The sequence below is a fragment of the Zychaea mexicana genome, assembly GCF_025766255.1.
Source record: "Zychaea mexicana strain RSA 1403 chromosome Unknown BDB00scaffold_132, whole genome shotgun sequence".
Classification (NCBI taxonomy): Eukaryota; Fungi; Mucoromycota; class Mucoromycetes; order Mucorales; family Lichtheimiaceae; genus Zychaea; species Zychaea mexicana.
In genome coordinates, this window is record NW_026516795.1 from 52,881 (window position 1) to 78,262 (window position 25,382).

The window sequence follows — 25,382 nt, forward strand, 5'->3', positions numbered from 1 at the left end:
TATTTTTCCTTAGCATATGTAATAGACGATATACAGTATAAAATACACTTCATACCTCGGTTTTACTACTACTATGTTGTTTAGCCAATACTAGTGGCGCATGATTCGTTGTATAAGATCCTTTCAAGTATATATGTACATACTTCACAATAAGAGCATATTCCGTGTATTCAATCTGGTCAAATGCTATTTGAATTGGTCGCAACGTTCTGACATAATGAATTTCTTTTTATTATTTTACGTTACATCAGTTTCTAATGCTATCGTTTTGTTGGAATATAATTTCTCGATGCTTTGGGATGTCACATGTCTTAAACCAAATAGCTCAACACTGCGCAAGCTTTCTACAGCACTGAGATCGATGATTGCTTCTTCAGATACACATTCTAAATCGCTTAGATGAAGGGTATGAATGGGTGGAGATCGTTCACGAAGCTTTCTAGCGAACCTGTCGAAAGCGTAGCGATCCATTGTTGTAAGCTCTGACATATATATTCGTTCCAAGGAGGGAATATCGGCAAGAGCTTGCAAAATCGCATCCGACACTTCAAATTCGCTCCCTGATAGCTCGATTGCCCGTAGAGTACACGCTCGTTCTTGTCCTTGTTGACGCCCTGCAAAGCTTTCGAACATTTGAATCATGCCTTGCTCGTTTACATAGGGTATCTCAGCCAGCTTCAAATCCTTCAACCTCCTCAACTGAGATATAGCTTGGAAGATATCCAGGCTGATAGATTCCGTGTTACCGATAAAAAGCTCCTCCAAGATGGGACAACCGTGTCGAATGACAGTAGCAACCACATCGCTGAGGACAACGCCGAATGTCACATCCAGTCTAATCAATTTGCTGAAAACCAATGACCTGAGCGGGCTCCAATGTTGTACCAGGTTTGGGATATTGTCAATCGGTAGTGTCAGTGACAAATTGTTGAGCGTGTTGGAATTATCAGTTAATAGACGTATAGGTTTGTCTGCAGTTCGTTCTTGAGTTAGATGCATCATGATATGGGTGAGACCCATCGATGGCTCGGTGGTTCTTTTTGAGGCTGATGATGATGATATGATATGCTGGTTGTCCTCTTCGGTTGATGGGGTATCATGTGCGGTAACGTTGATGGTGAATGACTTCACGTCTGGGCAGAATGCACGCATTAGATCGATCGCTTCAATCTGACACGAGTGAATGTTGAGTTTTCGGACTTTGCGGCAACAGCGAAGTATAGGTGCGAGTACAGCAGTGTCAATTTGAGCGAAAGCCAGATCTAATTCTAGCAAAGAGCTGGGCCGTGATGTTGAAACTGCTCCAATCCCATCCGCGGTGGCAGTAATCCGGTGTTGTCGACATTCGAGTCGTTGAAGGTTTCGACATGTTGAAAGTATCACACCGATTGGCGCTACTGGACTGTTCTCGTCGACGGTTACGATACATAGTTCTTGTAATGTGTCTTTCGTTTGCCATAAAGCGAGCATAAATCGGCAGTAATTGCTCGTTGTGCATACTAAATATGGTGAAGAAAGAGCTTGATGTTTTAATAAACTAATTCCAGCTTGGCGTTCTCATCCTTCACAATATTTTGTCATCCTTACTTGCTAATTGAAGACGCTGAAGTCTGTTAAATGTGCCTTTGATTATCATTGAAAATAGCTTCTCGCATTGTTCGCTCTCCAGACATGTGATATGAATCTTTTCCACGTTTCTGCTGACATGAGGCAATACGTTCATCACCGAGTTGATTTCATCCCCTTTCTCAGAACAGCCTATGCCACTTTCCATGAGATATATACTGGCCCATGGCTTCGGGTATACAGACATGCGGTCCCGCCAGTCCCTACATACTTGGAGAGCCTGAGCCAGATTATATATTGGGAGATGATCCATCACTTGGCACAACAGGTCATATGGCAACTTGGTGATGAAATTGATACGCTTTTCTTGCCGTGTTTTCGCTGCATTGTAACAATCCTGAAGCTGCTTCTGCTCATCATATCGGTCGGTCGGCACCGACTTGATGCCTTGCTGAGATATGCGCATAGCTGCTAACTGGCGACATTGTAACAAGTACAGCTCTGCAGTCCGCAAATAGCCTGCTGCTCTTAATGGTGCGTATCGGATCATTAAACTCGCATCTTGAAAAGCCTTGTCGAACTGCATAGTGCGACTGTATGAAATTGCGCGAATATCAAGCAAAGCTATTAGGCTATCGTGTAGATCATCAATGGTGGAAGTTGCGCCGGTAATGGCACCCTGGAAATCTGATCGTCCAAGATCTGCCGAACACTTGTCAAACGTCGATCGGGCGACATTCCCAGGCATGCAATAACGGAGATCGAGGCGACTCGCTACTTGGGTTGGAGTGGTCGCAAGGCGTTTTGTATCGTTGGGAGGTGGTTCGTCGCTATGCTTTCTTTTGGGCATACTCGCTTCCGGGACGAGGGTGGGTCACAAGAGTTTTGGGGGGTGAGAGGCAGCAATTAGGAAAGCAAAACAAAATTAAAGTTCAATACTGCCGCTCTTTTGGAAGCATCTAGCATAATTGGTACACTGCGATTCGATTATCTTTTGTGTCACCTCAACAGAACAGAGGCCATTAGATAATATGGGTGTGGGTGCTCGGTTTCGCGACATAACTTATCTATTCTATCGCAAGGCGACAAACATAATTATCTCCGTCAAACTTTCGTTTGACGTACTGCTGTTATCAACGCATATTGTGCACTTGTTGCTTTACTTTATCCATCACTCGGTGGCCTCGGTATACATTCACTGAAAATGATAAGAATAAAGTGTGTCCTATTGGTTACTGCCTCGACTGGGGTAACTACCATTTTGGGTCTACAAAGTTGCTACGTGAATTTAGCCCAAGTAACTATTGCTTGGTTACACTTAGGAGCACAGTGTACAATGAGTTCAATATTGCTATTGATCCAAAGATATCTCGAACTTCGGACGCTAGTTATATTTTGAGACGCACTGTACATATAATCCAACCGACTTTCGTAAACTGGGAAGACCATTAAGCTTTATGGTATACCAGGCTCAGTTCAATAAGTGAATGAATACAGCGAGGGTGAAGTAGGCTGACTGCAGCTTGAAGCGGGGCTGTTACTGGCTTTGCAGCTCCAGCACACCAACATTCAGCACTTGCAACGCGCCACTTCATATCATATCGGTCGAAATATAGAAAACTTACTCGGTATTTTGTTCAGACAAATACAAAGACAGAACGTAGGTCATCTCGGTCTGCACCCTATAAAGAAGCAGCTGGACAGATGGATTTATAAAGGCAGCATCTGGACATCTAAAAACATGGTGCAGCTCTTTTAACCAGCATTCTGGGTTTAGTATCGAATATTCAACCATCGGGTTCTCAGATAGTATGGATTCGTAAATGATACAGTCTTATAATAACTCAACAAGCTTCAAGAGACCCAGAGCATCTGCATTTTTTCTTCTGTTCATACCAATGTCGGACTTTGTGTAGCTACTAGCTGCAAAATACCATAACACTGCTCCTTTGATTAAACGCCAGGATTATCTTGATTTCGGAAAGCACAACGCTATAGCATAAAGCTCATCCACTCTACCACCGCCTACATCATACTCTATTACGAGTGAACGAACTCTTTTCCTCCTCTTGTGATACTGATATGCATCACTAATACAGTATCAGTACTCAGTTAGATTTGGGTATATACGGTAGTGCTAGCATTCCTTTCTCCGAAGCCCTCCCTCTCTAGACACGGTTGAATGACCCAACGTTTTAAACGCTTTTGAAGCACGTTTGAAAATATTTGAGACATTCTAACATACCTGTACCCACTTTCGACATCAGTTGTTAAAAGCACAAGAAGCTTGGTAGAAACGTACATACAACGGTTCTGCAAAAACTGTAAAACATACCTGTTTCCGTACCAAGTCTCAATCGATGTAGCAGAAGACCGGCCCATATTGTACGCACTTCGCGATGCTCATGAATATATCTTTGTTATACCAGCAAGGGCCCTTCATCTATAATCTTTTCATTGACCATTCCAGCGACGTATGTTGGATACAGTGGTCCCCCGCTTTTTGCAAAGCAACTTCACGAAGCTAATCTAAAGCTAAATTGCACTCGAGTTTTACAGAGCCTCACTCTAAAACACCATCTTGGAGCCTACCACTGTCGTAAAAATCCGTGAACCACTTACACAATGTTCACAGCCGATAATAAGCTACCGGTTTAATAGGGTGTGCCCTACAACGATGAGGACATTGCTTCACGTTTGATTTTCCAGTCCGGAGATGTGATAGGCTCTTACAGACGCTCTATATGGTGTATATTAGACTATATCCTACTTTGGCTCACTCGCTGCCATGTCCGGTTACTTCAAAGCCGTCAATGATTTCTCTCATTGAGTGTGTTACCCGCAAGCCCTATTTGAGACGTAACAAGACTATTCCGAACGGTGATTCGCCGACCTTTCACGTCCGGCCACTTTAACCCCGACGCGTTTAACGCGACGCGTGCCTTCTTTTCTTTTTCATTTTCCATTTTTTCGTTACTGCTTATCTCGAAACAACCAAAATGGATCAGGCTGTCTACGAAACCTTGCTTCAAGTTGGCAATCCCGATGGCGCCATTCGATCTGCTGCAGAACAACGTTTGAAAGAACTCGAAAGCACTTCTCCAGGTAGAAAATTTACACCGTGAATCATCCTTATACATATTAACATAATCAGCTCCCACCTCTCCCCATATTAACCGCAAATAATACAGAATTCCCTGTGAGCTTGGCTCGATTGACTGTTTCGCAGGAACTTGCGGTGCCTCATCGTCAAATATCCTTTTTTTAAAAGCTGTTTTATTGTCGCGCTCGTGCAAAATTAACAATCGTATATGAAAAAAAAACAGCAAAATGAATCCTTAACCACAGTAATTACTTGGCAGCATTGACCCTTAAGACCTATGTAACGACCCACTGGGCTGCTCGCGACGACGAGACTTTCCAGGGCCCTGAACCTTCTCCTGAGGTACTTTTATTGATAATACGATGAAGAGAGTGTGTAACGAAGGCAAATGGAGGATTCCATTCGTGATAAGCATGTTATTATTTCTTGAATGAATGCTGATCGGGGAGTTTCCTTTATATTATATAATAGTGCAAAAACGCCATTCGTGAAATTATTGTCCATGGTCTCGGAGATCATGAGTCCAAGATTCGCGTCGTTTCGGCCTATGTTGTCTCCAAAATTGCACACGATGACTTTCCCGAAGACTGGCCGAACTTGTTTGATGTGTTGCTGAGCTACCTCAAATCAAACAGCGTGGATGGTGTCCATGGCGCTATGCGTGTGCTGCTCGAAATGGTCCAGAGAGATATCAGCATTCAGCAGTTGCCTCAGGTCGGCCCTGTCCTGATCCCCGAGCTTTATACTATTTTGACCTCAGATAATGTAAGTTCTTTGCAGGAAAGGAGATAGCGAGGAGGCAACAAGAAACAGAGGTTCTTATCGTGTATGTATGCATATATGGTCATTCAGGTGTACTCGTTCCGTACCCGTGGTCGTGCAGTTAGCATTTTCAATAGCTGTGTCCAGATGTTGGATACGCTTCGTGACGATAACCCGGCTGCTGCTGACCAGTTTATCGCTCCCATCCTTCCTCAATGGATGCAAGCTTTCCATACCATTCTTGCACATCACGTTCAAGACGATGCCAAGAAGGCTACTGAAGAATATGGCTTGAAGATGGAAGTAGTTAGAGTAAGTGTCGACAGTAATTTATCAAGATACTCACTTAAAATCATCATACGACACATACAAAAAGGCAGAGATCTACCGAAGACTGATTTCATCAACTTTCTTTTCTTATATTTATCACACCTGCAGTGTATTCGCACTGTGAGCGGCGAGTACTCAAAATATGTCAGAGATATCCTGCCTCAATTGATGGAACCTATCTGGGGCGAGCTCTACAACTTGCGTGATAGATACATTGCCGAATTCGTATCTGATTCAGATGATGTGGCCGAATCATTCCAGGACTCAGACGGTAACGAGATCGGTTTCCAAAGCTTGCTCTATGCTCTCTTTGAGTTCATGGAATCTGCGTGCTCCAAGAAGTCGCTTAAACACTTGTTCGTTACAAACAACACCCCCACTTCTTTATTTGAAGAAGTTATCTACGTTCTGATTGTATACATGCAAATCACTCAAGATCAGATGGAAACATGGTCTTCGGATGCCAATCAATATGTTGCGGATGAGGAGGATGGCACATTCACCTATAGTGCTCGTGTCGCGTCGTGGGATGTGCTTACGGTAAGCGAAATATCAACATATGCGTATGTTTGGATTGGCAAGGATGCATGGAGATCAAAATATGAAGAGGAAATTTAACCAAGTGATACTTTTCTTGAAAAAAAAAAGCCATTGCAAGAAGCATTTCCCGATCCATTTGCTGCTGCTCTTCAAACAGCTGTCCAGCGTCATATTAGTGAATCCAACGCTGCTCGTGCTCAAGGCAACAACTCATGGTGGAAAATACAAGAAGCCTGTTTGTTGGCCATTGGTCGCTCAGCTGAAGAACTGGTTTTGAGTTTGAAGGACGAATCTCGGTCTGTCCAATTCGATCTCAAGAGTCTCTTTGATCATATCGTGCTGGAAAGCATGAACCAGACCGCTTTCCCATTTTTACAAGGTAGAGCCTTCGTCTTTGCATCCGAATTTGCCAAGGTTCTCCCTACTGAAATGGCAGGTCAGTATGTGATGGCTGCCGTCACTGCGTTGCAATCGCCTGCTAGTAGCATCCCTGTCAAGATCTCGGCTCTCAAAGCATTGAACAAGTAAGTGACTCTTCCAATGACAAACAAAGAAAAAAATCATGCCGACAGATTTTTTTGTGTAACTAAACTTATCGTAATCAATGTATACTTCTTTAGCTACTGCAAGGACTTGGATCCTCAATACTCGGCTCCATACCAAGTGAACATTCTGGAAGGCGCATGCCAGTTGTTGCCTGACGCTTCTGAAGAGTCTCTTATGCTCTTGTTGCAATCGTTGTGCTCTGCTGTCAAGGTAACATTTGTCATTACGAGGAAAAATTGAAGTAAGACATGGTTACTTAATTGTAGGGTCCTTGTTCATGTATAAGATTAACGAAGAAGTTGCCGCCAAGTACGAATATGTGCTGACGCCTGCTGTTCTTGAGACATGGAAGAAGTTCCCCACAGATTCCATCATTACAAGCTATATTCTGGATCTGTTCGAGAGCTTTGCTGAGAATCCAGCCTATTTCCCCGCTCTTTGTGCTCGCTCGTTCCCCTTCTTTGAACAAGTTTTCAAGACTCCTGGCAACGTACCTCCTGTCCTTGCTGTAAGTTTTCTTGTTTGACTGTATATTAGGGTAAACAGACTAGCTTTATCTCGTAATCGCTCATCTCTCTCTCTCTCTCTCTCTCTCTCTCTCTCTGTGCAATTGGTTGTATATAGTCAGTCGTTGACTTATTGACAGCTTTGGTCCGATTCGGTCCTTCACCTCTTCCGAACGAATTCACGGACCAAATGTTCCCTATTGTGATGCAGCTTGGCTGGAATGCTGAAGACGAGGATGTCTTGCAGAGCGTCCAAGAGTGCTTGAAGCAATACATCATCAAGGACTGTGACCATATTATCCAATGGAATGACGGCTCTGGAAAGTCGGGTCTTGACTATGTGATCCATTTCGTTGCTCGTTTGTTGGAGCCCAAAAACTCTGCATCTGAAGCTCTCTTTGTAGGCGATTTGATTGTCAACCTGATCAGGAAGGCCGGCAATAACATTGCTAGTGTCCTTCCCGAGCTTTTGAATGCCGTGTTGATCCGTCTCCAAAACACCGATTATCAACCATTCGTTCAGGTACTTTCAGGGCTCTTTTTATTTTTAAATGAGGAATAGGCTGAGAAACGTGTTCGAAATGCTTTTAAATAACACGCAGTTTTTCTGTATAGTCTTTGGTGCTAGTGTTCGCCCATTTACTTATTCAGCAGCAGGATACCGTCTTCCAATTCCTTTGTGCTACAAACATTGAGGGTCGTAGTGGTCTGGAGATCCTGTTGCCCATGTGGTGTGATTATTTTGGCTCGTTCTCAGGATACTACTCCCTTAAAGTCAGGTAAGAAAATAGGAAAAACGCGTTATGAAGCATGGTTGATACGACACCCAGAAAAAGGGGGAGGACGCAGACGATCAGTATGCTTATTATCACGTGTTTGTTCCATGGTTAAATAGCGCAATTGCACTTTCCAAGCTGTTTTTGATCAACGACCCTCGACTTCAGAACTTGACCGTTCGTGGCGATATCGTTGCTAACCCTGAAGGTGGTATTGTGACCCGATCCAAAGCCAAGCGCAGTAAGTCCATCATGCTGAAAACCAGCATTGATTACACAAAAGTCTCAAATGCGCATCCAGACTCACACGCGAACTTGTACAAACCATTATTGTGAAAGATCCCGAGCAATACACTGCCATTCCTGTACATGCCAAGATTATCCGCCTGTTGGTTGATGATTTGCAGAACAACATGACTACAGACCAAAGTGGCCAGGCTGAAGAAGTGGAGTCCGTGGGTGATGATGTAAGGATAAAACGTACAAACTATAAGAACAACCAGAAACCCGAGAAAAGCTACGTGTATACTAATGTTTTGTTTAGGATTGGGAGGATGAGCCTTCTACTGATCTTGCCGATATCCAGTATCTATCAGGTAATGTGTCTTTACTAAAATAAGATTAAAATTGATAATTATCAATTTTATGCTAGTTTTTCAGTAGATTCTACACTTAAAATGTGTTGGTGTTGGCAGGGTGGAAGAACCAAAATTTCTGATGACATTTCTTGCATGAATTATTAGATATGCTTGCTGAGCTGGATGACGACTATGAAGAGAACAACCCGGAATTGAAGGACGATCCTATTTATCAAACGGATATGAAGGGCTATCTCTTGGACTTTTTCCGTAATTGCTCAGCTCACAACACGAATCATTTTGTGGAGATCTGCCAGCATCATTTGGACGACCTTCAGAAGGAAACATTGAACTTTGCTTTGAAGAACTAAGTTCGGTGAATGCCCCGAAAAACCAAAAATTACTACTCTTATTTTCTATCTTTTCTCCTTTATCACGCGTACCTGCTTTCTATATTATCTTGTTGTTCTATATGAGGGAGCGAAAGATTCTTTTACTTACAAAGAAACAATCTTTCCCAACATCCCCTCCACCTTCACACGCACAATTTCTCCACCCCCGTTTCCTCATCGGGAATCACTTAACACAGCACACTTGGTAGATATGTATATCCAAATGAAAATAACCTAATCCACATAATTGTTCAACTGCTTTTGTGCGAAGGATGCGCTATGGGTAACTTTATATTTATATATACAACTTGCTAGGGAGGACAGGACATGATCAGGGATGGGGAGACATATGCTACATAGAAAAGAAGGTTGATAAGGTACTATTTTTAAATGATGTGTGTGTGTGTGTGTGTGTGTGTGAGAAAAAAGGGTTCATGTATGTAATGTAATTTTGTAATAGAAAAGAATGGAGAAATATGTGTGAGAGAGAGAGAGAGGGGGGGGTGTACTCGATTAATCCGTGGATGACCAACCCCAGGAAACTACAAAACTTGCTGCTGTCAAGGCAATGTTGCAGCGAAACACCAGCGTATATCCAGCCATCAAGAGCGCTTCTGCTGTTACACTACTACCGACATCGCTATCGTCTCCCGACAGCAGGAACCCAGCCAACAATGCTCCTATAGCAGGCCCAATACTGCTGAACAACGCCGATAACTTGCCAACTTGAGCAACTCGCTGATCTTCATCCGTCCATAGTAAAGCACACAGACGCTGTGTCATGACAAGCCACACCAATGGAAATGCCATGCCTTGGAGCAGCTGCAAGACAATGACTTGGAGCCAGAGCACTGTCCATTCGGTACGTAACCAACTATAGACAAACGAGCAGATGATCAACGCCGCATGGACCATGGTGGTGGTCATGGTCACAGTAAATCGAGGTATCCACTAGTACATATTCATCATTAAGCCTTTTTTAATCTTTCTCAAGATATACAAATTGAAAACCCCCCACAGTAACATATCGGGGTTTCCCAAACTACATCGAATCTAGTATGAGAGCACTTACCCAACGAGCGCTTGCATGGACAAGGATTTCTGAAAGCACAGGTACCATGGCTGCTATTCCAATCATCCACATGGCTAAACCAAGGACTTGATACAGATAGATGAACAGTAATGTATTCATCATACCTTTGACAATTCCGAGCATGAGCGTTGTCAAAGACATGCTTTGAATTTGCCACTGGATCAGCTGATCCACCACCGTGCCACCACCATCCACATGAAGCAACAACAGGACCGACATTGGGGTGTTGTGTGGCGGCAAGGGTAGTAGTGACAATTCAGCCGAGGATGCAAGTTGTACTATCTGTACTATTTGTTCTGCTTGTGGTTGATGTTGTTGCTGTTGCTGTTGCTGTTGCTGTTGCTGCTGCTGCTGCTGCTGCTGCTGTTGCTGATAGGGGAGTGCGCTATTCATATTTACGTTTGGAGGCATGCCGTGCTGTACTTGCTGCTGCTGCTGCTGCTGCGATATGCTGTTCTGACGTCTCCAAGGATAAGAGAAGAAATCAAAGGGCTGTTGGGTAGTGGTCGTATTAGTACTGCCGTACATAGTGATGGGTACACTACCACTTGCGGCGAGTGCAGCAGCCGAACTGGTGGTTGTAGTGGAGCTGATAGAGTGGCCACTATTGTGTCGTATCAGCTGGTGGCTGTTACTGCTGGCCATTCGACGGAGCATGGAGGCGTCCTCTTCCGAGATATGTGACAGTGGCTCACCAAACAGACTGTATGGCTTGTATGCATGTAGCAACGAATCATTGTAATAATGCTGCGGCGGCTGGAAGAATAGCGCGTTTTTCAGGAACCGAGGGGCAGCAACAGTAGTAGACGTAGCACCGCCGCCAGCACCATTACTGCCAATATCGTCGTAATAACCGTCGACCATATCGTCATACTCGTCTGTCATGTAGTCCATCTGGATGAATCCGTTGTGTCGGTAAATTAAAGTCAGGGTGATGCAGAGCATAGTGCATCCGACCAAGACGGCGCCAACAAGGGTGTAATCAAGGTTGCACCACCAATAGTTTATGCAGCCGATCGATACTAATGCCAAGGCTAAAACTCCATTCGCCCATTGTCGCTCGGTCCCTGTGTAGATGAGAGTTTTGATATACAAGAGGCAAGAAGAATCAGGACACGGCTATGTATATACACTTTTGCAGAGTGGATCCTCCCCCCCCGTCCGCGCATCTTTCTTTTCTTGGAAACGTACCATACAACCAGCTTTTATAGTCGCCCAGAAACTTGATAGTGGCACTGTCGACAAGTGCTTCCAGCGGCTGATAAAACAGGCCATTGGCCATCATCAGACAGACCAAGACTATCAAGTAACTGTCCGGTGACATAAAGACGCCCACCAGCGCGAGTGTACCGACAACCGTCAAGCCAATCAACAAGCGGATATGCGTGTTAGGCTCGGAGCGATCGACCCACCAAATGCAGACACAGGATGCCATGAGCCGAAAGATCAGTACAATGGCTGTCAACATGCCAATGACAAAAGGGTCTAGTCCACGCTCGTTCCACAAATAAAGCGGCAAATACGACTCGGTGCTGCTGCTAACGGCGTGAGCTATCGCCAGCAGTCGAGGCCAGAATATCATTGTTGGTGTGTGTGATCGTTTGTTCGTTAGGGTATCGCTGCTTTTTGGGGGAGGTGGAGCTGTGGGTTTAGTTATGAAGCTGAAGCAAAATAGGAAGAGGGAATACAAAAAATTGCATCGAGTGGGAAAAAAAAAAAGAGAAAAGAGAGGGAAAGGCGAGACGAAACCAGGCGTGTGTTATGTTTATAGACGGATTGCTACCACATAACAACAACAGCAGCAACAACAACAACAAAGGAACAAGACGACGACGAAGCAGCAGCACAGCTACTACTACTACTACTACTACTACAACAACAACGTGATTATTATCCCCTTCTTTCTTCTCTTTACCTTTGCTTCGTCGGCTGTTATCTTATTCAGGCTCGGCCGTGCTTGGACCCGCTCTGCCTCCCTTATCAGGGTTATCAATTTTCTATCACTTGCATCACACACACAGTCTCTCTCTCTCTCTCTATCTCCCACGCTTGCTTCCCAAAAGAGAAGAACTCTTATATGTTCTGGTTTTGATTTGGTTCTTTGCAATCCAACAAGTAGTTGTTCCCAGAAGAGCGACCCTGAGAAACGAAGCCCAGCCCAGCCCAGCACAGCAGCAGCAGCAGCAGCGACCATTGCATACGCACACATACATGAATGTCCGGGTTAACGTTGAAGTTTGTTCCATCAACATCATCATCATCCTTCTGTTCTCTCTCTTTGTCTCCATCATACTATTTATGTTTGTGTGTGTGTGTGTGTGTGGGGAACATGAAAAACTTTTGCCTATACACAGCAAAGCCTCCTCTCCCCCCCCCCACCATCCCACCCACCTATTACGCGCGACATATTATGCATCGCTAAATCAATGACCGACCGACCTGCATTATCAATCACTCCCAAAAAAGTGATGTCCAACTTCATAACACTGGGCCAAACCATATCATCACGCACATGCTACATTCTTCTCCTTTTTGTTTTCTCCTCTCTCTCTCTCTCTCTCTCTCTCTCTCTCTCTCCCGCTTCTTCACTATAGTATCTTAGCCGCCACCGTCTTTGTCTCTTTTGTTTTCTTTTTCCCTCCAAAATTTGAATTCTGCTGGTTGAGCTGTAACATGACACAACGCGCGTTTGGATAGTAATAATGCTCCTCTCTTTTTTTTTCATCGATAAGAGACGAAGATTAAGGAGATACGCTTCTTAATTTGCGTCTGCTTCTTTCGTACTTTATCATCACAAGCATCAAGGTTCTATGCAATTTCTCTAGTAATTGCTCTATAGAGATCCGAGTGCTCGACAGCGAACTGGTAACGCAACGTAAACAGCAATCACAGTGCTCCTTTGGCATTTGCATGAAGACGTCTGAGAGACGAGATAAATGCCTCATACTTGGGTACTCTTAATAGGAATAGGAAAATTGCTCACAGGGCCCATGCTGCAACTCGGGCTACACACAATCAAAACAACAGGAACAGTGTTCTCTCGATTCTGACCACCACTGTCTGAAGATGTGTAGTCATAGAGGAGACTACCTCGTATTACCCCTATATTCCATCGTAATGAAAAAGGTAGAAAGTGTAACACTAGTAGCTGTGATATAATCAACGACACCATGTTTCTGATTTGCTCTTTCAGCTTTTTTTCTTTTGGTAATAAGAGTGCCACATCAGGCGCATATCATTTACAACACTGCCAACAGTGTCAGTCCAGTACTTCATAACACAAATTGTACGTGGTGTCTTTATGTACATATCCAAGCAAACAACAAAATCAAATGATTAACAGCCATTTATCAATATATCTTTATACAGTAGCACATAATGCACGTACATTATACGACTGGTGACCTTTGTAGATGCTTCGAACAATTGCCTAAAGAGGTAAGGAAAAGGATACCAAAAGCGACAACGGTGAGCACAAATACAACAACAAAGTCAGTGCTCGATTTCAGGATGCTCGACGACCATGGCACCATGTGATTACTTTTCGCTTCTATCCCCTCAGCTGGTCTTACTCTACAGTACTACTATGATAACACAATCCGTAGGAGGAACAAAGCACTGGGATAATATTTATGCAACTCGGGTCTACAGTTGACATGTCAGCATACTTTGGCAGGATTGTCTCATTGTATGCTATCAAATCATCTCCAAGAAGTCTTGATAGTGCATAGTAGTATACGCAATGTAAAGCACTAGTCTTAGTACATACTCAATAATAGTATATATATATATATATATATATATATGTATGAATGCTAAGAAAGCAATATTACCAAAGGAAACGTCTTGAGATCGTTCATGTGACACTTTTCTTTCCTTCTCATCTCTTTATCACTGTAGCAACAACTGCAACGGTAGTGTTTGCTTCATCTTTACCAGAATCTGTGGAAATTGATATACTCGCGCAACATACGATCTACAGTACGTATCAAGACGCTTGCCAGCCGAATACAGTGGCTTCCCCGGCTTAAGATCACTCATGATAGTAGGATCAGCTTACAGTTATTTCAACATTTTTTCGAGTACATCCTTTAATATAGTCTCTCTTACATACCTTGCGTCAACACTCTTTAAAGCTCCCTTTGAAATCACTATTAGAGATTCTGTCATGATACATACCTCTAATTTCAGCCATAGACCTTTTGGAGAAGAAGTATGTGTGTATATATCATCTTTGCCCAAAGTAAACAGGGGGACATATGTATGTAACCTCGTTATAACTTCTATTCGACGTGTGTTTTGTCTTTTAGGTTTCGGAAGAAGGTTTTATCGGAATGCTGCTTTTGCATAACATATGTCTAGACCGAAGAAGAGGTCTGGGAGTCGGCGTCTAACGAGAACCAAGAGGTTTTTGTTTATGCATGAACATGATGCATAGGCGGATGTCAAAGAAGGGCAACGCTTCTCTTCGCTCACAACTCGCCACATGCAAAACCGGTGATTGGTACTTTTGCATGGAAAGCAAAGGAAAAACTCAGCAGAGAGCAGCAGCAGTACTCTGCTCGATGCTGTTGTCCACCGTGATACATTGTTGACCGAGACATGCAGTGCAACAAGGCAAGATCTTTTCTGCTTTTCCGGGACGGCATTTCAAAAAGTTTTCACTCTTTTCAAGCCGCTCTACCGAAAAAGGCAGTATTGTTTACAACAATCATCCTCCGCTTTTTGTTGATGCAGAAATAGAAAAGCGCACTCATATCAATTAGACTCAGCGAGTTGTTCTCATTGACCGGGCGCGTATCCTTTCACCGTCACGTTGTCATGAAGATCAGCATCATTATTAGCTGGTTTACGATCCCCATGGTGACCGAGTATTGGGAAAAAGAATGGGCCGGTGTGTGTGTATGTGTGTGCTGAGCCGTACTGGTTGGCATCCTATAACACCGCTCCAAACCAGGCCCCCACTCGCGTTTCTCTCAAATAGGGTAAGGTAGGATTTGACGTGTTTTGAGATGAAAGGTCTTGTTTTTCATCCTTCGGAGTTGGTGTCTCCGCAATAGTACAGTACAATGACGACCCAGCTTACGTGTAAGCCGAAGGGGTCTGGACAACCGATTTTTATAAACGGAGAATTCTAAAGTATTCATTCGTCTGGGGGGGGGTCCACACACTCAGTATTTACGGTGTGAGCATCAATCCATTCACACGGGTCTTGTAAATGGTAATTAGGCACATTTTTTTTTTTTTGCCTCGCGTCAAATGGCCCTCCTGGCTTGTTGGGCACAGAGAGAGAGAGAGAGAGAGCGATCTTCAGATGAAACGACGCATTGTGGAACAGAATTACCTGCTATGGCATAGTCTTCCTTTTCATCTTTGGCGTTCATATTACATTATTGTTGTTGTTGGTGGAGGAACGCATTATTTCCCGGTTTATTACTACTATTACTACTACTACTAATACTACTAGTCAGCTAGCTATAGAAACGGGTTGAATATGACACATCGACAAGAACGTCTGGATCCAGAATTTTGTTACTATCACTCATTCCCGTCATTGAATGAATATCACAGCGAACTGAGTCCAAGCCCAAGGGTTGGGGAGTGGGTGGGACTACTAGTGAAGAAGATCGAGACGCCTCTGAGATAAATTAGGCTTAACAATGAGAAAAGGTACAGGCCCTATTTGCTACACAGTACATTTCTCCTCAAAGACTTGCCCTGTGATAGTTGACTCTCACACTACCTTGAGAGCCTCACTTCTGGCCGTAGAGTTCAATTGCAAAGCTTTGCTGCTTCAACTGAAGCGTCATATTACGCCACGATGATGACCACGCGAGCCAGCACAAAAGACCGCACGAAGCGGCGATACTATAATGAGCAAAGTCGGATTTTCTCTTCTCCATGCATTTTGTGTCGCCGTTGAAAAAAAAAGAAAACAAAAAAAACAACAGCAACAGAACTTTACTGTACAATTTTAGAGGAGCAGATGGATTGGGTATCAGTTTTAGTTATGGTGTACGTACTTGAAAACAATAGATAGAAAGATGCTATGGGGAGGGGGGCGATAAGACTAGTGGTAAACGAGGGAAATGAGAGAGAACGAGAGAGAGAGAAGTTAAAAGGCATGATAAGTTCTAGGCGCGTGGCGATGATGAGTAAGTCGACACCAGGTCGGGAGATGGGGGTGGCGGATTGAGTGTGAATTGGCTGTACCAGACTGGCGCAGTGCCTGACAAGCGCGGAATGCTAGCTTCCGGCCGTTGTCGTCGTTGTCGTCGTTGTCGTTGTTGACGCTCTGCGTCTTCTTCTTGTTGCTTTGCTGACGATGGCGATCGCTTCTTGTTTCGTTTGAACATTTTTGTCCAGAACCCTCTGCTGTGGCTGCTGTGACTGCTGCTGCTGCTGCTGCTGCTACCATCAATATGCTCTTTCCGATGCGAATGATGCGCAGTAGGAACAAGTCGTGTTCCATGCCGCGCAAGGAACTTTTTGGCCGATCCAGCGGACCATGTTGATGCGCGTTGTTGACGTTGTTGCTGATGATGATGATGATGCGACTGCTGCGTTTCGTCATAGCAGTAATCAAAGTAGAATTCGCCGCCGTCGTCGTCGTCGTCGTCGTCGTCTTCATCGGATAGCGAAAGGCTTGATAATGATCTGGTGGCCTTCATAGGAGGGTGGTGACGATGGTCGTAGTAGCGTTCAATCATATCGTGTGATGACGGATGATCGTCGTCGTCGGCAGCCATCAGATCATTGAGCTTTGTCAGGTTTTCTCTTGTCAGCGGAAGCATAGTAGTAGTGGGTGCGTGACAGATAAAAAGATTAGGGAAAGGAGTGGAATTGAAGAAGATAAAGAGTGGAAAGGGACAAAGAAAAAGAAAATAAGGCAGCTGGGTGAATGGAAGAAAACAGTTGTCTTTTTATATACACCACAGCACAGCGGGTACAGTCAGCCTGTCGATCGCAGCTTGTCTATTTTCTATGTGACAACACAATATGGTGCCCGTGCGTTTCGGGGACCTGTCCCTTCTCTCAAGTCCAACTGTTTTTAAAGTTCCCCAACAATGCGGTCGACATTAAAGCGTGGCGGGGGCGGAGGTGGGAGATGGCCCAGAAGCATGGCTGAGAAAATATGAATAAAGGGCTTTTTTTTGCGTGACGGACCCATCGCCTGCCCGCCCGGTCCAATTTAAGTCTCAGGTACGACGATTGCCTTTCTGCTGTCGGGATAAGCCGACTCTCCATCCGTAAGAATATGCACAGCGGGCTTTAGGTTACGCAGAATAGTTCACAGCCAACCACGCAGACACATATACGCTGATTTGGGTTCACGTGGAGCGATCACTCAGGCCGTCACATGGGAAAAGCAAAACGCGCCAGACCTAGGATTACACCACAGAATGAACGAGCTTTAATATCTTTTTTGTTTTTCTTCTTCTTTTCGTTTGTCTTTTTTTTTTTTTTTCAGTAGTCTTGCACACTCACTTGTCTTTTTGCTGCTGCTGCTGCTGCTTCTCCATTTCTTCGTCATGGCAACGGCCGCGTTATGGACTCCGAGAGCCACTGCCAAGCTCGTCTTTACCAACTCGGCAGTCTTTATTCACACTTGCGCTAATCTATTCTGTCAGTTCCTCGCATTCCTCCTCCTACCATTCTCTGCCGCTGCATTTCATGACTCGCTCGCTTACATTCTGAGACTGTGGGTCCATTTGGTTGCGGGCCTCATTCAATGCTTTGCTCCCTCCGATTTTGTCTTGACCGTCGATTCTTCGTGTGATGAGCGTATGGTCCAACGGAACAAACAGGGCGATGCTACTGGCATAACGTTCCCAAAACGTATTCTTGTCACGTCAAACCACCAGGTAAGAAGTAAAGAACATGTTTGTCTCTTTTTTGCTTGGAAAGCGTATGAAGGCTTCTCTCAAGGAGGGTGCTGATGACGGTAGTATTGTTTGTTTGCCTTTTTTTCTTAATTTACCCCAGATTTATGCAGACTGGCTATACATTTGGCTGGTAGCATTTGCTGCCAATGCGCACGGCTCCATGAAGATTATTCTCAAGCATTCGCTGAAATACTTGCCCGTCTTTGGCTTGTAAGTTCAAACTTTCTATGTCGGAAGAGCACTTTTTTATGACGCGTGTGTAAGAATGTTACTAAAGGTTTTTTTTGGTTTTTTTCTCCCAGGGTAACTGAATCCACAGGGGTGGCTTAACCTTTGGGCTTAATATGCACGTAGCTAACGTCTCTCAAATTTACTCTACATTACAGAGCATGACCATCGTCGACTTTATCTTCCTGAAACGCAAGCTGGCTGTGGATAAGGAGACTATCGTCAACAACTTGGAACGGTCGAAACGGCACAAGATACCCACATGGCTTCTCCTGTTCCCGGAAGGCACCGGTAAATCAGTATAACCGAATTACGACGTGTATGCGCATGTGTCATCTGATATCATTTTACATGAACAGTCATTTCCGAGAGTACCCGCGAACGATCGAAAGCCTTTGCGAAGAAGAATGATATGGTAAAAAAAAAGAGAAAAAGGGCACGGGCTATAGAGACAAACCCAATTCCACGATGAGCGGAAGTGTGAACGCTGTATACGTCAAGGAAAGGAAAAAAAAAAACTGACAACAATGCATGTTAGAACGACAATCGATTTACACTTCTTCCACGATCCACAGGTCTGAAATTGATACTCGAAACACTGGGCGACGATCCTGAATGGATGTATGACTTTACAATTGGATACCAAGGAGTCAAGGCGACGGATATCCCAGAAAAGGTCTATACCATCCGCAGCATCTTTTCTTTGGGCGTGTTCCCAAAGAAGATCCACGTCTACATCCGGAGATTTCGGATACCCGACCTTCCGTTACACGACGAGAAGGCATTTGCAAACTGGCTCTTTGACCGATGGGCAGAGAAGGATGAGATGCTGGCTCATTACTATGATAAAGGTCAGTTCCCGGACGGAAGAGATAGGCTTCAGCTGCCGATCCGCTTGAAGAACCCTATCCGCGACATTGGCATGATGTATGTGTTGCTGTTACCGTATATACCATTCTGCCTATTGGCCTACAAATTGTACAATATGCTTTTTTGCAGTGCATCATGAAGCAACTTTAAATAAATCCCTCCCTCCCCCCACCAACCACCGCAAATACTTTCAATGTTTCATTTAAAAAACTTTACAATTTCGTCATAATTTTTGAAACATGGGTTTTTTGTGTTAAGATCATGGATATATAAAAAAGATTCACACTACACAACTTCTTTTTTTTGCCTGCTTAACTGCTTTATTTCGAAAAATGTCATCTAAATATCAAACCAAGAAAGATCCTGCTTCACTCAAGGTAGGGCTTGGTTTTATACTCTTTTGACCAATATGGAAGGAGCAAGAGCATGTCAATGAATGTGTGAGCTGAAATGGGGAATTTCTTTATTGATAGAAACAAGAGGAAGACCTCCTCGACGATGCCCAGTATCATATTAACGAGACAGAAACAGCACTGGACGACGCAGAGCGCGCTTCACATGCTCACAAGGCCCGAACTGGCAAAGAGCTTGATGTGACGGAAGAAAACCTCCGTAGCGGAAAGTTTCCAGAAAAGAAAATGGATTAGATATTCTAGTCTTTACCTCCTTCCACTTGACGATACATTGTAAATAAAGCTCGCTGCGTACATATGCTTCTTATTTGACTGTTACAAGGGGGGTTCTCATGTTGTTTTGGGGTAGCGCTGTATGCTCACATACTTTCGATGGCTATTCAATGCACTTGATGACTAGCGTGTTTAGCGGTGTATTTAGCACAGGAATAGAAGCGTTCGACAAAGATTGAGTCGATGCAAGTACGAGTGTAGCCCTATTTGCATAGCTATGAGCTACGTACTACAGTGCCATTTCGCATACAGAGCGGAGCAGCATAAAACAGCGAGCATCGCGTTGGCCACCCGCTGCCGTCCGATAGATACGATTGAGCTTACTCTCTCTTTCTCTCTCTATTTAAGCTGCTCGCATCGTTTTTGTTTAGTGAGAACATACTTTTTTTTTATCATCAGCCAGGTAAAAATACTACTTGTTTGGAATCAAGTAAGAAAGGACCCATCAGCAGTAAGAGTGTTTCTGATGCAACGCAATGAGTTTACTGCTCACATAATACCTTTTAAATTCTTTGCTTCATCTCTATAACTTTTTATCTCGTTGACACTCTAATGGCCTTGTATGTGTCCTATACAATGTATATATATATATATATATATATATGCTACACAGTTAATCCACGAATATTACTGTATGTAGGTGTGTTTGTTTCGGTTAAGTTTAGCTGACAAAACAAATAATAAAAAAAAGATGGCCTCATAAATAATATACGCTCTAAAGTGCAATGATTCGCATTATCAAAGGCGAAGAAAGGGAGTGAAAGAAAGTTTTCTGTATGCTTGTTTAAAGAATGCGTTCTATCATGTACCAACCAACCTTAGGATGCTTTATTAATGACGATCTACATCCATTATCATCAAGAATGAAGGAAGGGAGCAGTGAAGAAAACGAGCTGTACACTCGCTTATATGCATTCTAATATATAAAGAAGATTAGCATGTTTTGTGTGCTAGCCGCTAAAAGAAGTAGTTCATTCCAGTTCAAAGTATGCTTTAAAGAGACAGACTTCTTTTGAAGCAGTGGAAAATTTTCCGGGTATGATGAAATATCAAGTACTACTACTACTATGATACATGCCCAGTTTTTTGGGTCCTACATAAGAAATAAATGAGGACATATAAAAACGTGCTATAATAGGGCACGACAGCTACGTAGCCTGGTAAGTGTGTTTCACCAAGTAGTCAGTCTCTCGCTTCCTAATAATCACCTTAATCTTTTTCTTTGGGTTCAAAGTACACATGTTGCAAAAAGAAGGCTGAACAACGTGCTGTGTAACTCGGGCTATTAAAATAAAAGGCTTTATCAACCCAAATCACGCCCTACTTTGCGCGCTGTTGCTTGCTTGCTTGCTTGCTAGCTGACAATGTTGTTTGGAGATGATGCTGCAGAACAGCATGTATGCATACTTTGTAGACGACTGCATGTTTCAAATCAAGGACTTTTTGGCGCACAGGAATCTGCACAAGCAGCAGTATAGCATGAAAAAACTTTGACTTTTTACTCATAGTCTTACACAGTAGCACCCATTGGATGTGTGTGCTTCATGCCATTTGTAAACATTTTCAGTGCAACCAAGATGATATCACGGTGGCAACAAGGAAAGGGTATGATGCTGCCCAAGGGTTTTTGCGGAGCAACAAAAACAAGCGGACTAGAGAGATAAGTATGAGAGAAAGAGAAGGTGGGACCATCTGTCAAATTCCCGTCAAATGTCAAAATTTTTGTTTCAACGGGATAGATCAGTTCGGGCAGAGAGATAGATGGGAAATTTCAATATCGGACCTACACTGTTTTCTCTCTTTGGCCGGCTGATAGATTTTCTGATTCGAATTACTCAAGGACAAGGCCGATCCCAAGCATACAGCACACACACACACACACACATTACAAGTTAGGTACTCCGCCCGTGCGTGTAATGATTCCCTCACCTTTTTCCCGGGGGAACAACAGGTAAAAAGAATACCAAAGAAGATGTGACAGTAGCAGTTTAGAGATGATAATAGAGTACTATTACTATTGCTGCTGCTGTTTGGTCAAGAAGTGACACTAGGCTAACTTTGCAACAAAGACTAATCTGAAGTTGCATTGAATTGGTGCCACAGAAATAAGTATCTTTGGCACACACAAACACGTGCCCCCAGGTTTCCGTTTTACTTTATCCCCCGGCCCCTCTTTTTTCTTTCTATCCTCCCGTCTTTCTTTCTTTCCACAACCTACCTCTTCTTCCCCTTTTCCTCTCTTTTTCCCTATCTTTCTCTCTCTCTCTCTCTCTTTCTTTCTTTCTCTCTTCTTTTCCTCTTTCTCTATCTTGAATTTCGCATGCTGCCATGACAACTCGGCATCAAGCACCGATACCCGGCACTGGCAAGACGCTGTCGCCATCTACCTCTACAAAGTCAGCGACGTCAACCAACATTGTGGGCGTCCATTACCGAGTCGGCAAAAAAGTAGGCGAAGGCAGTTTCGGTGTATTGTACGAAGGTGCGATATACTTTCTCTCTATTATACTTTCTCTCTCTCTCTCTCTCTCTGTCTGTCTGTCTCTCTTTGATGATTCCCTTGGAAAAAAAGACACAGGAAGATACGAGAGAAAGAGAGAATATTGAAATAGCATCCATTGTCATCAATTATAATAAAAACAACAATAATAATAACAACAACAATCCTCCCATTTACTTTGCTTTCCCTTTTATTTTTTCTTTTTATCTCTTATCTATATTTCATTCAGGCACCAATCTGTTAAACAATCAGTCGGTTGCTATCAAGTTCGAAGCGCGCAAGTCAGAAGCTCCTCAGTTGCGAGATGAATACCGAACCTATAAGATCCTTTCCGGTTTACGTAACGTAACAATTCAATTATGCAAAAAAAAAAAAAAAAAAAAACAATCCTTCACAATGAACTACGTCGTCGGGTTGGATCTCTCACACCATCGTTTCTCTTTTCTTTGCACATTGATCTGTACCAAACACGCATACGATACGCCATTGTTTTCGAATTAGCGGGCGTACCGAGCGCTTATTACTTTGGCCAAGAAGGGCAACATAATATCCTGGTGATCGATTTACTGGGTCCCAGTCTCGAGGACGTGTTTGACATGTGCGGCCGAAAGTTTTCCGTCAAAACGGTGGCCATGCTAGCGAAACAAATGGTATGCACATGGTGGTTTCTTTCTTCTTCTTCTTCTTAAGTAGCAGTGGTAGCAATAGTAGATGGCTCTCTCTCTCTCTCTCTCTCTCCTCTATGTATGTGCATTTGTGTGTGTCAGTAGGTCGGGCGGGAGAAACGGAACATCAAAAAAAAAAGCTCTACTCTATATAACATAGTGAGCAGAAAGCATGTGTTGCTGCCCGGTTTTACTGCAAAAGGCTGAACAACCATCCGATTTTGAACCATTACACAAAATAGCTGCTTCGGGTAGAGAATGTGCACGAACGCAATTTGATCTATCGAGATATCAAGCCCGACAACTTTCTGATCGGACGACCCGGTAGTAAACATGCCAATACCGTCTACATGATTGACTTTGGCATGGCCAAACCGTACCGAGACCCTAAAACAAAGCAACATATCCCTTACCGTGAACGCAAAAGTCTGTCGGGTACCGCACGTTACATGAGTATCAATACCCATTTGGGAAGAGGTATGTAATCGTTCAGCGGGTCTCCAAAAATCAAAGAGGGGAAAAGGGGGTTGTGAGGGAGTTTCTCCGGGGCGGGGAGGGGGGGGGTGGGGGACGGGATTAATTCAGTCAAGCAGCGGATGATTGGGCTTGGATGATGGCAACCTACCAGCAAACTAACACATCATTTTACTATGACCGTTGGCGTGCCCGTTTCCCCTGCTGCCTTCTGTCTTTTTCCTACTCCACACACACTCGATCTTCCGTAGAGCAATCAAGACGAGATGATCTCGAGTCACTTGGGCATGTGTTTATGTATTTCCTGAGAGGCTCGCTGCCGTGGCAAGGTTTAAAAGCTGCCACGAATAAGCAAAAGTACGAGAAGATTGGCGAGAAGAAACAGACAACCGCCATCAAGGATCTATGCGATAGCTTTCCTGGTAAGTACAAGATCTTCAATTCAGGGGCGCTATAACAATTTTAAATTTTTCTGAAAAAAGCAAGTCGAAGGAGGAGGGGTGGGCGCTGTAACTTTTACATCCTAGATCTTCCCTGTGTGTTAGTGTGTGTGTGTGTGTGTGTATGCGGTAGATCAAAAAACACAAACAGCTAATTAGCAGCCCTCTTTTTATCTGAACAATGTAGAGGAGTTTGGCATCTATTTGCAATATGTAAGAAAACTCGGATTCGAAGAAAGCCCGGATTATGAGTTTCTTCGCGAATTATTCAACAAAGTCTTGCGCCGTATGGGAGAAACAGACGATGGCGTTTATGACTGGATGATGTTGAATAATGGCAAGGGGTACGAGGCAAGTATCCACTCTTTTTTTTTCAAGAAACGCCACTGGGGATGTTATATTGTCTACCCAGCTATGTGTGGCTGCGGGGGCGGGGGGGGGGGGGTTGCGGTGGTTTAGGCTTCATCAAAGCTCTCTCTCTCTCTCTCTTGTATCACTCTCTTCTCCCCAGGTTGAGTGTGCATCAAACACGGAGCCCTTGACAGGGAGCTGATAGGAGAGATAGAGAGAGAAAGAGGGAAAAGACAAACTTTCTTCAATAGAAAGGTTTCATGCATCCATGAACAGAAAACATGGGCTGAAAAAGAAAAAGAAGGAGAGAGTCCCTAATTGGATTTTCACCATATAGCATCGCTCGACTAGCGATAGTAAACGACATCATTATGGTCGCGAGGCAACATCCAGGCTCGCACTGTCTCCAGGCAGCCAAGCGCGTCGGTCAAAAAGTCCCAACAATAACAACACCAACAACAACAACCATCAACGACAAGCATCACAAGCATCCCCTCATCCACAAGTAAATACAAACACGGCGACCACCGGAACCACGCTTCCTGCAATGCCCCAGCATGCATTGTCTCCACCACAACAACAACAACAGCAACAACTACAACCCGATTTGGACGCTAAGCAGCAACAGCAACAGCATCATCTATCATCATCCTGCACGCCAATTGGCCTTGACTCGTCTGTGCAACCAATACAAAACCATGCCGACGACGACGGACCGCATAAAGAGCATCGAGGATTCTGGCATGTGTTTATGGCGTTTGTGACGTGTGGCACTTTTAGTCATGTTTAAATCATAATATCCAACAACCTACACACTGAAAAAAAATCATGTGGGATCCGAAAGGTTTATCCTTCTTTTACCCTTCCATCATTCAATCACCACAAACACAACAAACATAACAAAGCACTCACTAACTATACACGCACCCTATTTCCCAACTTTTACCTCTTTACTTCTTTTGTTATTATAAACACTCGGCAAGGCACACCCCCCCCCCCGACTTTTCTTCTATTGCGAGAAAAAAAAAAGCATACACACAAATTTTCGCTTCTCTTTCCTCACCAGCTTCTGCATAATATTGGCTCATTA

The 25,382-nt window shown here is 43.8% G+C and overlaps 7 protein-coding genes across 7 annotated transcripts; 4 read left to right on the top strand and 3 right to left on the bottom strand.

The window, feature by feature from the left end:
- Positions 1–198: 198 nt before the first annotated feature.
- BDB00DRAFT_933335 (uncharacterized protein) lies at positions 199–2,465 on the bottom strand. The gene is made up of 2 exons (XM_053129115.1): positions 1,588–2,465; positions 199–1,499 (listed from the first exon to the last, which is right to left on the bottom strand). The coding sequence occupies exons 1-2, from the start codon at positions 2,414–2,416 to the stop codon at positions 238–240; spliced, it is 2,091 nt and encodes a 696-aa protein (XP_052973921.1). The 5' UTR covers positions 2,417–2,465; the 3' UTR covers positions 199–237.
- A 2,468-nt stretch (positions 2,466–4,933) lies between these two features.
- On the top strand, positions 4,934–9,336 carry BDB00DRAFT_107511 (armadillo-type protein). The gene is made up of 13 exons (XM_053116078.1): positions 4,934–5,040; positions 5,141–5,434; positions 5,522–5,743; positions 5,870–6,301; positions 6,410–6,825; positions 6,922–7,057; positions 7,134–7,355; positions 7,472–7,876; positions 7,969–8,132; positions 8,249–8,370; positions 8,469–8,596; positions 8,674–8,725; positions 8,873–9,336. The coding sequence occupies exons 1-13, from the start codon at positions 5,032–5,034 to the stop codon at positions 9,076–9,078; spliced, it is 2,808 nt and encodes a 935-aa protein (XP_052973922.1). The 5' UTR covers positions 4,934–5,031; the 3' UTR covers positions 9,079–9,336.
- A 95-nt stretch (positions 9,337–9,431) lies between these two features.
- On the bottom strand, positions 9,432–10,603 carry BDB00DRAFT_852778 (uncharacterized protein; the record flags this gene model as incomplete). The annotated part of the gene is made up of 2 exons (XM_053125582.1): positions 9,432–10,050; positions 10,172–10,603. 2 exons carry the CDS (start codon positions 10,601–10,603, stop codon positions 9,613–9,615), a joined length of 870 nt encoding a protein of 289 aa, XP_052973923.1. The 3' UTR covers positions 9,432–9,612.
- A 2,422-nt stretch (positions 10,604–13,025) lies between these two features.
- On the bottom strand, positions 13,026–13,467 carry BDB00DRAFT_107480 (uncharacterized protein). The gene has a single exon (XM_053116077.1). The coding sequence runs from the start codon at positions 13,362–13,364 to the stop codon at positions 13,134–13,136; it is 231 nt and encodes a 76-aa protein (XP_052973924.1). The 5' UTR covers positions 13,365–13,467; the 3' UTR covers positions 13,026–13,133.
- Positions 13,468–17,717: 4,250 nt separating this feature from the next.
- Positions 17,718–19,460, top strand: BDB00DRAFT_852792 (acyltransferase-domain-containing protein). Its single transcript, XM_053125583.1, has 5 exons — positions 17,718–18,057; positions 18,179–18,289; positions 18,465–18,597; positions 18,666–18,721; positions 18,845–19,460. The coding sequence occupies exons 1-5, from the start codon at positions 17,725–17,727 to the stop codon at positions 19,313–19,315; spliced, it is 1,104 nt and encodes a 367-aa protein (XP_052973925.1). The 5' UTR covers positions 17,718–17,724; the 3' UTR covers positions 19,316–19,460.
- A 1-nt stretch (position 19,461) lies between these two features.
- BDB00DRAFT_933340 (uncharacterized protein) lies at positions 19,462–19,881 on the top strand. The gene is made up of 2 exons (XM_053129116.1): positions 19,462–19,553; positions 19,650–19,881. The coding sequence occupies exons 1-2, from the start codon at positions 19,509–19,511 to the stop codon at positions 19,821–19,823; spliced, it is 219 nt and encodes a 72-aa protein (XP_052973926.1). The 5' UTR covers positions 19,462–19,508; the 3' UTR covers positions 19,824–19,881.
- Positions 19,882–22,190: 2,309 nt separating this feature from the next.
- On the top strand, positions 22,191–24,400 carry BDB00DRAFT_774097 (kinase-like domain-containing protein; the record flags this gene model as incomplete). The annotated part of the gene is made up of 6 exons (XM_053120133.1): positions 22,191–22,344; positions 22,592–22,702; positions 22,864–23,012; positions 23,270–23,504; positions 23,753–23,923; positions 24,129–24,400. The coding sequence occupies 6 exons, from the start codon at positions 22,191–22,193 to the stop codon at positions 24,398–24,400; spliced, it is 1,092 nt and encodes a 363-aa protein (XP_052973927.1).
- Between the last annotated feature and the right edge of the window lie 982 nt (positions 24,401–25,382).